Source organism: Elgaria multicarinata, chromosome 19 (assembly GCF_023053635.1).
Source record: "Elgaria multicarinata webbii isolate HBS135686 ecotype San Diego chromosome 19, rElgMul1.1.pri, whole genome shotgun sequence".
In the NCBI taxonomy this organism is placed as follows: Eukaryota; Metazoa; Chordata; class Lepidosauria; order Squamata; family Anguidae; genus Elgaria; species Elgaria multicarinata.
In genome coordinates this window covers 13,120,334-13,133,380 of record NC_086189.1, presented here as the reverse complement: position 1 = coordinate 13,133,380, position 13,047 = coordinate 13,120,334, and the positions used below count along the sequence as shown (strand labels likewise).

General features: G+C 45.0%; 1 protein-coding gene across 2 annotated transcripts in view; it reads left to right on the top strand.

Moving 5' to 3' along the window:
- Window positions 1-13,047, top strand: part of KCNT1 (potassium sodium-activated channel subfamily T member 1) — an 83,687-nt gene that overhangs the window by 28,992 nt on the left and 41,648 nt on the right. For both annotated transcript variants that reach the window (XM_063144792.1, XM_063144793.1), the window contains exons 4-11: window positions 1,571-1,667; window positions 2,143-2,202; window positions 3,986-4,034; window positions 5,321-5,380; window positions 6,717-6,791; window positions 8,781-8,864; window positions 10,418-10,512; window positions 11,245-11,425. In XM_063144792.1, the coding sequence (XP_063000862.1) occupies window positions 1,571-1,667; window positions 2,143-2,202; window positions 3,986-4,034; window positions 5,321-5,380; window positions 6,717-6,791; window positions 8,781-8,864; window positions 10,418-10,512; window positions 11,245-11,425 (701 nt within the window). The remainder of the gene's footprint in view (window positions 1-1,570; window positions 1,668-2,142; window positions 2,203-3,985; window positions 4,035-5,320; window positions 5,381-6,716; window positions 6,792-8,780; window positions 8,865-10,417; window positions 10,513-11,244; window positions 11,426-13,047) is intronic.

Genomic DNA, 13,047 nt, shown 5'->3' with positions numbered 1-13,047 from the left:
TGGAGAGGGTTCACTCCCAGCTGGTGAAGAGCCCGAGAGAGGTTTCTCCCCCACTGGTACAGGCTGGCCTTTGTCTGGCACCGACTCCTTGACTTCAGAGTCTGATTCTGACTGATCACCTGAAATGCCTTCTTCCAACCCAGGGGGAGCAAAGCTAGACATGACACCTGCAGTCCCAATTCTGGATTGAAATGTCGAGAGAGCTGGAAGAGGGGAATAAGCCAGGGTGACCATATGGAAAGGAGGACAGGGCTCCTGTATCTTTAACAGTTGTATTGAAAAGGAAATTTCAGCAGGTGTCATTTGTATATATAGAGAACCTGGTGAAATCCCCTCTTCATCACAACAGTTAAAGATGCAGGAGCCCTGCCCTCTTTTAAATCTGGTCACTCTAGAATAGCTCCTGCAGCTTTAACTGCTGTGATGAAGAGGGAATTTCACCAGGTTCCCCATATATACAAATGACACGTGCTGAAATTCCCTTTTCTGTGCATACTTTCCAAATGTGTACCCTTCCCCCCATTAACTAAAGCACGAAAATGTGTATTTTGGAAAAATATATATGCACATTTGAAAGAATATATGCATTTTTTCAAATGCAATTGCAAATCTGGGACTTTGCTAACATTTCTAGAAAAAATTGCTGCTGCTCACATTCATGTTCAGGATTGCGAACAGGACGTGTTTGCATGATTTGTAAACAGAAATGAAATTTTATTACATCCTTCATCTGTCTTCCCGGGAGTGCCGTTTCAGAACGACACCGCCATCTGCTGGTTGCAAATATTCAAAATAACTGTACTTTGCGCACACTTCATTTTTTGCATGCAGTTTTTAAGTTACAAACTCCATTGCAAACTTCAGAGAAGCACAGATTTCAGTGTCTAACTATGTTCATGAAATGTGCATTTGGTAAGTTCATAGTGAGAGGCAAACCAAATAAATTTCTCATCCATCCTGATTCTGGACTGCTCCAGCTCTTGGTACTGAAACACCAGGGTTGACTGGGCTCCATGCTTCAAGAAGGACACAGACAAGCTGGAGCGTGTTCAGAGGAGGGCAACGAGGGTGATCAGGGGTCTGGAAACAAAGCCCTATGAAGAGAGACTGAAAGAACTGGGCATGTTTAGCCTGGAGAAGAGAAGATTGAGGGGAGACATGATAGCACTCTTCAAAAACTTAAAAGGTTGTCACACAGAGGAGGGCCAGGATCTCTTCTCAATCATCCCAGAGTGCAGGACACGGAATAACGGGCTCAAGTGACAGGAAGCCAGATTCCGGCTGGACATCAGGAAAAACTTCCTATCTGTTAGAGTAGTACGACCATGGAACCAGTTACCTAGGGAGGTGGTGGGCTCTCCCACATGAGAGGCCTTCAAGAGGCAGCTGGACAGCCATCTGCCAGGGATGCTTTAAGGTAGATTCCTGCAAATGAGCAGGGGGTTGGACTTGACGGCCTTATAGGCCCCTTCCAACTCTACGATTCTATGATTCTATGACCCAGGCCCAAGGATATTTAGATTAGTTTCTGTTCCTCCCCCTCTGCCACTAATAACATTTCTCCCTACAGGTCTGAGGATCCGTCTCTTCAACTTCTCCCTAAAGCTTCTTACCTGCCTTCTTTATATCGTCCGCGTTCTGCTTGACGACCCAGAACGGATAGGGTGGTGAGAGCCGTCATTCATGCTCTTTTTGTGTGGGATGGGCCAGTTTTGAAGACATAGGAGCCCTGCAGGCACATTGCGAGGCCTGACCCCATGGGGAGGAATCTTCTCGTCCCGGTGTGCTTTGCCCTCCCCCACAAAAAAAAACCCTTCCTTCCACATGGCAATCTGAAACAAAAATCTTTAACAAGCCCATTCCATTGATGCCAATGGAAGTCCTCCCCCCTTGGTTAATTGCAGCTGGGGGATGGGATGAGTTAGCAAGAAAGAGACGGAGAAGATTTAACAATCTGGACAGAAGGACCTTCTCCAAGTTCCCCAAGTGCGCGTTAGAACCTGTTTTTATTGCTGCTCTGTTCGGTTTACGCCTTTTATCCCTTTTTCTAAATCATTGCTTGGTTGCTACAACTTCCCAAGGCCAACATTTCCTTTCTAAAACACCTTTTCTTTTCTTTTCTTTTCTTTTCTTTTGACTCAGTTGGGAATGTGAAAAACACAATTATTCAACCTTCAACCAGTCGTCTACAATAATTAATTGGTAAGTCATTCTCAGCCTTTCTCAACTATGGCTCAGTTTATACCATTTGTAAAATCAAGCAAACGTTTCCTAGGCAGAACTACTTCAGGGGTGCAGGGGAATTGCACATTTGAATGCTTTCCCAAAAACATCGTTCTTGCGCATAGGAAAATAGCATCTCAGGGAGTTTTAAGATGAATCCTTTTTCCTGCTGTACTAGCTTAGCCAGAAGTCGTACAGTCTAACAAAAGTTTTATCGTTGATTCTGCTGGTGGTTGGTAATTTCTAACAAAATACAGTGCCATTTGCAGTACACCCTTTTGCACTTTTATTCCCAGGAAAATTTGGTACGCACAATGCGTCACTGGTTTATTTATTTTGGAGATTTTATTTATTTATTTATTTATTTATTTATTTATTTATTTCATTTATATACCGCCCCATAGCCGAAGCTCTCTGGGCAGTTTACAAAAGTTAAAAACAATGAACATTAAAAACAGATATACAAAATTTAAAACCACCAAATGTATAAAACCACAACAATATCCATTTAAAACAACTATTCTCGGGTCAGTTAAAAACTCAGCATATGCTGTTAAATGCTGTTAACTGCCTGGGAGAAGAGAAAAGATGTATCATTTGCCTTATAGCTAATAGCTCTCAGGGTGCTATAAAATAAAAAGGAAAGGAACCTCTCGTGTAAGCACTGAGTCATTACTGACTCTTGGAGGGACGCCAGCTTTCGCTGACATTTTCTTGGCAGGCCTTATAGCGGGGTGGTTTGCCGTTGCCTTCCCCGGCCATTATTACCTTTCCCCCAGCTAACTGGGTACTCATTTTACCGACCTCGGGAGGATGGAAGGCTGAGTCGACCCGAGCCGGTTGCCTGAAACCAGCTTCCGCTGGGATTGAACTCAGGTCGTGGGGAGAGTTTCAGCTGCAGAAACTGCTGCTTTACCGCTCTGCGCCACACGAGGCTCTATAAAATAAAAACATAAATAAAATTTAAATCCATATAAATCCAAACAAAAGCAGCATAATAAAACAGGTGAAAGCAGCCATCAGTTAAAAGCCTCAGACCAAGGGTCCATCAAGGGTCCATCAGACCAAGGGTCCACTGGTCACGCAGTGGCCAACCAGCTGTCGACCAGGGACCAACAAAGCAGGACATGGTGCAACAGCACCCTCCCACCCATGTTCCCCAGCAACTGGTGCACACAGGCTTACTGCCTCGGATACTGAAGCAATTGATAGCCTTCTCCTCCAGGAATTTATCCAATCTCCCATGCCACCCTCTTTGTGTGCCGTGTCTTTTTGAGATTGTAAGCCTGAGGCCAGGGTCCGTCTTCTTTGCTGATTGATTGTCAGCTGCCGCGGAAGCCCTTTTTTCACCGAGAAGCAGGGTAAAATACTTTAACCAAATCTATCTTAAGCCCTATCGGGTTCAGTGAGAGCCAATATGGTGTAGTGGTTAGTTTATTAGACTGGGGGTGAGGAGAACCAGGTTCAAATCCCCACTCAGCCAGGAAGCCCACTGGGTGACTTTGGGCCGGTCACTGACACTCAGCCTAGCCCACCCCACAGGGTTGTTGTTGTGAGGATAAAATGGAGCGGAAGAGGAGGAGGCTCATGTAAGGCATCTTGGAAGAGGAAAATATAAATATAATAAATGTAATAAATAAATAAATAAATAAATGGGGATTTAGTTTAATATGGCCAAACCAAATGATATTTCCTTGCCCGGTGTAATGTCAAGTTCTCGAACTAAGGTTTGGTCTTTTTATTCTTCAAATATTCTCAACAGGGATCCGATCGTGTGGGTGGACCGGAACAAACCGTTATGGGCGATACAAGTAAGTAAAAATGGTGTGTGTGTGTGTGTGTGTGTGTGTGTGAAAGATCCTCAGGCATAAATTCAGCTGAGATTTACAAATGAATGTAATCAGCACAGTTTTCCGGACACATATATTTTTTTCTTAACGCAAAACACAGAGGAATAGTGGAAGAGGAACCCCGAGGCAGCCATGCATAGAATTGCACTAATGGTCTCTAAACGTAATGATGTTTTATTAGTGCTTTGTTTGGCTTTGATGCTTGTGAATTACGCCGAAGTTTTTAATCAGAGTGTTAGCTCCTTTGAGTATAACTAATAGAAAAGCGGGATGAATTATATTAGCTTGACCTGCACAGAGCATTTGTGTGCTAGTACTTTATTGCTCAGTATAATACATTTCTCTGTACATGCAGGGGTGGCCGTAGGCACACGGGGAAGCCGGCACAAGGCCAACCAGGAGTCTATTGGACACCCCCCCCACCCAGCCATTCCCCCATGCTCCACCCAGTTCAATACTAGCAGCTGCCCCCTCACCTTCCTGCCAACCCGTAGGACTTACCTGAGGCCTTTGTGCACACCTGTGAGTCTCCCGGCCTCCTCTCTGGACTGCCATAGTTACCCTCGGCACGAGGCCAATTGGGAGTCCATTGGACTCCGCCCCCTGTCCCAGCCACTCCCCTCCCCTGGTTCAGCAATGGCATCTTTCAATGCCAGCTGTGTCAGCCCTGCTTATATCTCCGGTTGCTGAGGAACACAACGTTCTTCTCATATCTCCTGTTGCTTAGCAACAAATGGTTTTCCCTCGAAACCATGGGGCCACGCATTGCCTTAGCATTTTATAGAGAGAGATTATATTATAGATGGGGGCATGACCACTGGTTGGAGAAGGCTTGGGTATGGGCGCTGTCATAGAATCATAGAATCGTAGAATAGAAGAGGCCTATAAGGCCATCGAGTCCAACCCACTGTTCAATGCAGGAATCCACCTGCATCCCTGACAGGTGGTTGTCCAGCTGCATCTTGAATGCCTCTAGTGTGGGAGAGCCCACCACCTCCCTAGGTAACTGGTTCCATTGTCGTACTGCTCTAACAGTCAGGAAGTTTTTCCTGATATCCAGACGGAATCTGGCTTCCTGTAACTTGAGCCCGTTATTCCATGATGAGTTCCAGCACTTTATTTACCATGACACCACTGCATATGTCTGTGCACACCCTAAGGAGTTGACCGTCCCCGGGCTAAACAAGTTGCAGAATGTTCCTATCGTGTCCACCAGTGACACTGTGACTTCTTTCCTCTCCTTCCAGGTCAGCGTAGCAATAATTAGCTTCCTCGAGACAATGCTACTGATCTATCTCAGCTACAAGGTAAGAAGAAGGTGTCGAAGGAGTTGGATTGAGACACACCTTGACACGCAAGAGTCACGCACTCTTGGCTGTCACCCAAAGGTGTCAGTGTCAAGCGAGGACATCAGGGATGGCCCAAGACATTTTTCTACCTGTGGCAGAACATCAGATGGTACCCCTCCCACTACCCCAAATCAAGGTGTACAGTAGCTAAGGTTGGGCAACTTATTTTGACACCTGAAGCAAAAAAAAATCCCCCAAGCACCTCTCCCTAGGAGTATAAATGCAACAACAACAACAATAATAATATATGAAATAACACAAAATTTGCTGCCCTATCATGACACTCCAAATCAGGTTAGCGCAATGGTAGATCCACCCCTGCACATGAATGACATGGCCACAAATATCCAAATCTCACCATCTTCTTAACATTTTTGCCAATGTGTCCAATGGATGTTATTCATACACCCAGAGCCTCATCAGACGGGGCAGGAATCGCGTTTCCTTACCGTCGCTTTCCCCACTGCTCCTGTCCCATGATACTTCCTCTTTCTTCGCACAGGAGAAGAAAGAGGAAGTAAACAATGACCACGTGGCCCATTCATTGGCTGTTTTTATCGTGCCGCTTTTCTTGCAATTAGGAGGAAATGGTATCATATTCCATTTTTTTTTAAAAAAAATGGATTTAAAGGGGTCTATTTTGTGATGGAAAGAAGGCAAAAAGGAGTGTAAACGTATGGGGGGGCGGGGCAGCGGATGTCGTAATCAAAAAGACCCGTGAACATCCATAACGCTCGTCTGATGTTAGTAGTGTCCTGTGTAGATAATATTCTCTATTTGTGGTGAGGAGGGGATTTTGCTCCACTGGTGCCGCCCATCGCTTGACCCTCTGCATTCCTGACCCTCCATGAATTGTTCAGAAGATCATAGAATCATAGAATAGCAGAGCTGGAAGGGGCCTACAAGGCCATCGAGTCCAACCCCCTGCTCAATGCAGGAATCCACCCTAAAGCATCCCTGACAGATGGTTGTCCAGCTGCCTCTTGATGTACATAATGGCACATTGATGGTGACTGTGACACTGATACAACTCCTAATTTGTAGCCTGCTATTCGCACAATTTCTGCCTTCACGCATAGGCCAATGTGTAGATGTTGTGACCACTGCATGGAAGTCAGGAGTACATAGAGAATATGCAGAGTTAGGTATGGAATCCATCATGCGATCACAGTCCTCTACATCATAGGGTTTCTGCCAGCCTTCTCCAATCTGCTGTCCTCCAAGCACTAACAAACCATTGATGATACGTGCATGTGCAGACCCAGGCCAAATATGACCCGCTTTCTCATTTCAGGGAAACATTTGGGAGCAGGTCTTCCGTGTGTCCTTCATCCTTGAAATGATCAACACTGTGCCCTTCATCATCACAGTAAGTTCTGTGTGACTGACGCGACAATTTTCTTTCCAAAGCTGATTTGGGGCCCAATTCTTGGAGAAATCCTCTTGCTCGTTCGAAGCATTCTTGAGCTTTGCTCTCACAGCTCATTCAAAATATACACGGTCTTGGCAAGAGCACAGTGGCTGGTATTGTGCACCACCACCAGCTCATCCAAAATACGCATGCACTTTGCAAGAGCAGAGTTGCTAGTAAGGATGAACGTCGGATTCTGGCCAAGACTGCAGCCCAAGCAGAATCGAGCTGGTTCTGGTTCTGTTGGGTCCTGAGGCAAAGCAGAACCATGCATCCATTCCAAGAGACACTTCAAAAGCAGTTTGGTGTAAATCCTCCCAATTATAGAGAGAAGGCTAATGGGGGGTGGGGTGGAATTATTGGGGTCCTGCCTCTCACCATTCTTATATATGGGAACTAAAATTGCCTTGCACCAAATATGTGGGAGATGGCCTGTCCTAGAATCCTCGAATCATAGAATAGTAGCGTTGGAAGGGGCCTATAAGGCCATCGAGTCCAACCCCCTGCTCAATGCAGGAATCCACCCTAAAGCATCCCTGACAGATGGTTGTCCAGCTGCCTCTTGAAGGCCTCCAGTGTGGGAGAGCCCACCACCTCCCTAGGTCACTGGATCCATTGTTGTACTGCTCTAACAGTCAGGAAGTTTTTCCTGATGTCCAGCCGGAATCTGGCTTCCTTTAACTTGAGCCCATTATTCCATGTCCTGCACTCTGGGATGATCGAGACAAGATCCTGGCCCTCTTCTGTGTGACTTGTAATGTAATCTTATATATTTGTAATATATTTGATTATTCTGTTTTATTTGATTATATATATGTTTGTAATGGCTTCGGCTACACAAATAAACTTTCTTTACTTACTACTATTGCACAATGTAATGAAAAGTGCTAAAAGAGAGGCCCACCCACTCCGTGGGCCCCTTCTCGGTGAGCCCCTGCCAAAGGAAGTGAGGCAGGTGGCTACTAGGAGCAGGGCCTTCTCCGCTGTGGCACCCCGGCTGTGGAATGAGCTCCCCAGAGAGGTCTGTCTGGCGCCTACACTGTATTCTTTTCGTCACCAGCTGAAGACCTTTTTATTCTCTCAGTATTTTAACACTTAATTTTAACTTAAATTTAAATCTTACTGTTCTAACTCTGTATTTTAATCTTACATCAATTTTGCTGCGTGGTTTTTGTCCTGGTTGTGCTTTTTATACTGTATTTTGTATTTGTGTTTTTAACCTGTCTGGTTGTTTTATTACGGTTTTAATTTTTGTGAACCGCCCAGAGAGCTTCGGCTATTGGGCAGTATAAAAATGTAATAAATAAATAAATACATTAGATGGGATACTATCAGGTCCAAAGCTTTATTGTTTTTGAGCTGGCTAATTTGATCCATAATCTCTTTTGGACGGACATCAGGCCAATCTGGTAGATGGTCTGTCATTTCAATTGGGGCTACATTTACACAATTAGAGTCAAGGAAGATTTCAGCAAAGTAGTTCTCCCACACCGTAGTCGAAATACAACAGTCAGGAGCCTTCTTATCTGATATTTTAGATACCATATTCCAAAAGCACCTTGTGTCCTTATTCAAAGTAGCCTGATACAGTAAACTCCACCTCTCTCTTGTATCAGCTTGTTTTTTATTTTATTTATTACATTTTTATACCGCCCAATAGCCGAAGCTCTCTGGGCGGTTCAACCTGCATAGTTGCTTTTATAAAGCTTTTAAAGTTGAAAGTTACTTGCAGGGAGCACGTTAGTCGTGCTACTTCTGTAGTTATTATAGATATGTTTCGTGTTTGTTTCGTGATCAAACAAACCATTGCTTTGTCTGTGGTTTTGGGCTTGCGGATTGGCAAGCAGAACCAAAGCCACTCCAAAATGAAGCTTGTTGCTTTTGAACATGGCAGTGCAAAAACGCACCAAAGCAAACATGCCCTTAACCAGAGTTTGTTTTTTCTAGATATTTTGGTCGCCTCTACGCAACTTATTTATTCCCGTTTTCCTGAATTGCTGGCTGGCAAAGCACGCTTTGGAAAACATGATTGTAAGTAACCAGAGAACAACTCTCGTCACCCCTTCGCCAGGTAGAATTGCTCAGGTCCCTTCATTTCTTGTGTTTTTCTCTGCACTGGATTGGAATGGTCCATTTGGGGAAAGGTGGGTCAAGGCAAGAGCCGTAGGATGGTCTTTGTAGACCTTTCCAGAGCATATGATTGCAAAGAAGTATGAAGCCAAACCAGTACTGCACATATTTCTCCAATATCCCCATATATATTTTTGGCAAGCAATTCCTTCAGATCCGTTCATTTTATACCTCATTTTCCATAGAGTGTGAATATGTTTTGATTGGAGAACGTTCGGAAACGGACCAGCGTTTGCATTGCATATTAGTTTGGAAATTGTGAATTAGGCCAATTCGTATTAAAATGCGAGCCAAATAAACCCCTTTCTCCCCACATTTCTTGCTGACACGAGCCTGCCTGGGGTAATTATCCCACATGGAGGCTGTTCATGCAGAAGCAATTGCCATAAATAAAAGTAGTGATGCGGTGTGTGGCGTCTGCGTTGCCACTAACCTGTTGGACAGAGAAGCACATGAATCTGGTGGACTTGCTCAAAAAGGAACTCACTCATCACTCACAAGAGGTTTTCAGTTTTCTCTCTCACCCGTCCCAAAAACTATTTAAAATGTGGGTTACCTCCTGACCTATCCTCCCGCCCACCCCATTTAGCTCCACCCTTTTGCCGCTGAGACATTCTCCCAAACCGAACCCACAAATCACGTCATCTTTCACTGTCAAGAGTTGGCCAGCCTGAGATATCACCAGGCCCCACTGGTGGGGTGACAGGCTTTGGGGTGATGGAGAAGTGGCAGTCCTAGTTGGGGGCAGGAGCCACAGGACCGCATATGGTACCTTTCACTCTGTGGATGGTGGAAGACAGAAGTAGTTGCAACAATTTGAAGCTAGCCCTATTACTGTCATGTCTAACCCTACTGCCCCTGTTTTGGGAGAAGATGTTTCAGGTAATCAATCAGAATCAGATTCAGAACTAGAAGACGCAGCGCCAGACACCAGCCAGACCGTAACAGTGGGGGAGGAAGCTCTCACAGGCAATTCCCCAGCTGAAAATCAGCCCACTCCAGAGCTTATCTCCTCAAGGCCAAATCCTACACACTCGGTGGGAAGTGAGGTTTCTTCCGGGGGCGAGTGTCCTGACAAGCTAGCTGATGCTAGAGTCCGCCGGAAGCTCAAACTCACAGGGCAGAAGGAAGGTATGAGAAAGTCGGTTCAATTACCCAGAACCTGCCTCCACACCAGGCTCTCTGAAGTTATGGGCATTTGGGAAGTGGCTTCCTATTCTTCTTGAGCGGACAATTGTCTTGCTTAGTTTGCACAGTTTTGCCTAAGGAGAAATTTCCAAGAGGTTAGACTCCCTTCAGGTAGAAGAGACGTTTGTTGTTTAATAAAAGCTTTGTGGATTACTTAGCAAGCCCCGTCATTTGCCTCCCATTGCAAGCAGGAGTTTTCTGAGAAACATGACAATTACCCCATTTTGGTACATATGGAGATTCTCTCTTTCCTTCCTTCCTTCCAGAATGATCTACACCGAGCGATACAAAGAACCCAATCTGCTATGTTCAACCAGGTGCTCATTTTGATTTGCACCCTGCTGTGTCTTGTTTTCACTGGGTAAGATCTCGCTAGGATGAATTTTTTAAACAACAACAACAACAACAACAGGGGATGCTCCTTTTGGGGGAACACATATGGGCTGTTCTTTCCCGGGCACAGTGAATGGGGAGATGCGGAATCCTTAAACTATTCCCAAATATGGAACGTTTGCGTGGGAAATTGTGGCTCCAAATAAAAGTGTGTGTTTTGAATTTGAAAATTCGGCAGGGTTCAAATTCTCATCCGTTTCAGGACGAGTCCTAGTTTTGTGCATGGAATCATATTTTATGTATTATATTGTGTTTGGTGTTGTTCCCTGCCTCGATCCAGAGAGAGAAGCGGGTAGTAAATAAATTTATTATTGGGAAAGGAAAGGAAAGGAAAGGAACCTCTCGTGCAAGCACTGAGTCACTACTGACTCTTGGAGGGACGCCAGCTTTCGCTGACGTTTTCTTGGCAGGCCTTATAGCGGGGTGGTTTGCCATTGCCTTCCCCGGCTGTTATTACCTTTCCTCCAGCTAACTGGGTACTCATTTTACTGACCTCGGGAGGATGGAAGGCTGAGTCGACCCGAGCCGGCTGCCTGAAACCAGCTTCCGCTGGGATCGAACTCAGGCCGTGGGGAGAGTTTCAGCTGCAGAAACTGCTGCTTTACTGCTCTGCGCCACACGAGGCTCAAAAATTTATAATTATTATTACTATTATTATTATTATTATTATCGCTGCTGTTTGTTCCTCCACTTTATCCAGAACTTGTGGCATCCAGCACTTAGAAAGAGCTGGTGAAAACCTGTCCCTCTTCAAGTCGTTTTATTTCTGCATTGTCACCTTCTCCACGGTGGGCTACGGCGATGTCACACCCAAGATTTGGCCGTCCCAGCTGTTAGTGGTGATTATGATATGCGTGGCCCTGGTGGTATTACCGCTGCAGGTAAGAATAACTTCCTATAGTTATGGCACTATTAGATGATCTATAATTACGATGTGCTTGTAGAATTAAGGCAGTTCGGGAGCTGAGCTGAGCTCACGAAGCCCCAGAACAGAGTTGCAAAAAGCATCGCAAAGCAGCAGTAATCTTGCAACAAGTGTTTTGCTTTGATCTAGCCGATTTAGCTCTTCGGTAGTGCAGAAGGGCTGGGGAAGCACGTAAATGTTTTTTAAAAAAAGGCAAAAATAAGATTTTTTTTAATACTATTTTTATTGATTTTCAAGTAAGGACAAATACAATAAACACACAGAGTAAAAGAAAACACTCAATAACAATATAAATGTTCCCGCAGCACCACTATAAAAAAGCCTGGGTGTTCATTCCTTCAATAAGCAGTTGGTACAGAAAAAGATGCAGGTTAAGTTAGAACCTCTGACCAAAAGGATTCCTGAGTCATTGGGGGTCTAGGTTCACCAGGATTCATATTAACACATGTGAAAAAGTCCAACCAGTTTTCCACAAATGTGTCTGATGTTATTTCTCCTCTTGCTAACCTGCTATGTTGTGTCAACTTATCATTTCAAGCTAGTTTCCAAATCTTATCAAACCAGTGTTGATGGTCAAAAGGTCTGTCGCTTTTCCAGAATTGGGCAATTTCCCACCTGGCTGCAACCAGCAAATGGGTGACCAAGGCTTTGGGAATAATGTTTCTATTGGCATTCCTAAAAATAGAAAGTAGAGCCAATGCTGGATCAGTTTCTACTTCAACATGAATAATGTTTGTAATGGTTTGGAAAACCTTTGACCAAAAAGTTTTGACCTGTTGACATTCCCACCAAAGATGAATATAAGTGCCAGGAACTGAGCAACCACGCCAACAGAGCGGGGATATATCACCACTAATATGGTGCAGTCTAACAGGAGTGATATACCACCTGTGAGTGATTTTCAGAGTGAGCTCTTTAACTTTTGCTGATATTGTTTTATAGGGTGCTGATTGCCATAAGTTTTTCCATTCACCTTCAGTGAAACTGGTGCACAGATCATGTTCCCAACTCATTTTTAACCCTCCCATATCTGGGAATTGACAATTCAACATCATGTGATATATATCAGAAGCTCCCCCTTGGGGGATGCGCAGACACACTGAGCCGCCCATGGAATAATGCTGCTGCGCCTCTCCGGCGTGGCAGAAGGATGCCATGCCGGAGAGGCACATAAACGTAAAAGATTTTTTTAAAATATTCTTTACAAAGTGGGGATGCGTGGACGTGCGATGACGTGTGGCAGTGGATGGGCGTGGGTGTATGGGCACAGCGGCGGCTCCTTCCTGCAAATCATAGAATCATAGAATAGCAGAGTTCGAAGGGGCCTACAAGGCCATCGAGTCCAACCCCCTGCTCAATGCAGGAATCCACCCTAAAGCATCCCTGACAGATGCTTGTCCAGCTGCCTCTTGAAGGCCTCTAGTGTGGGAGAGCCCACAGCCTCCCTAGGTAACTGATTCCATTGTCACACTGCTCTAACAGTCAGGAAGTTTTTCCTGATGTCCAGCCGGAATCTGGCTTCCTGTAACTTGAGCCCATTATTCCGTGTCCTGCACTCTGGGAGGATCGAGAAGAGAT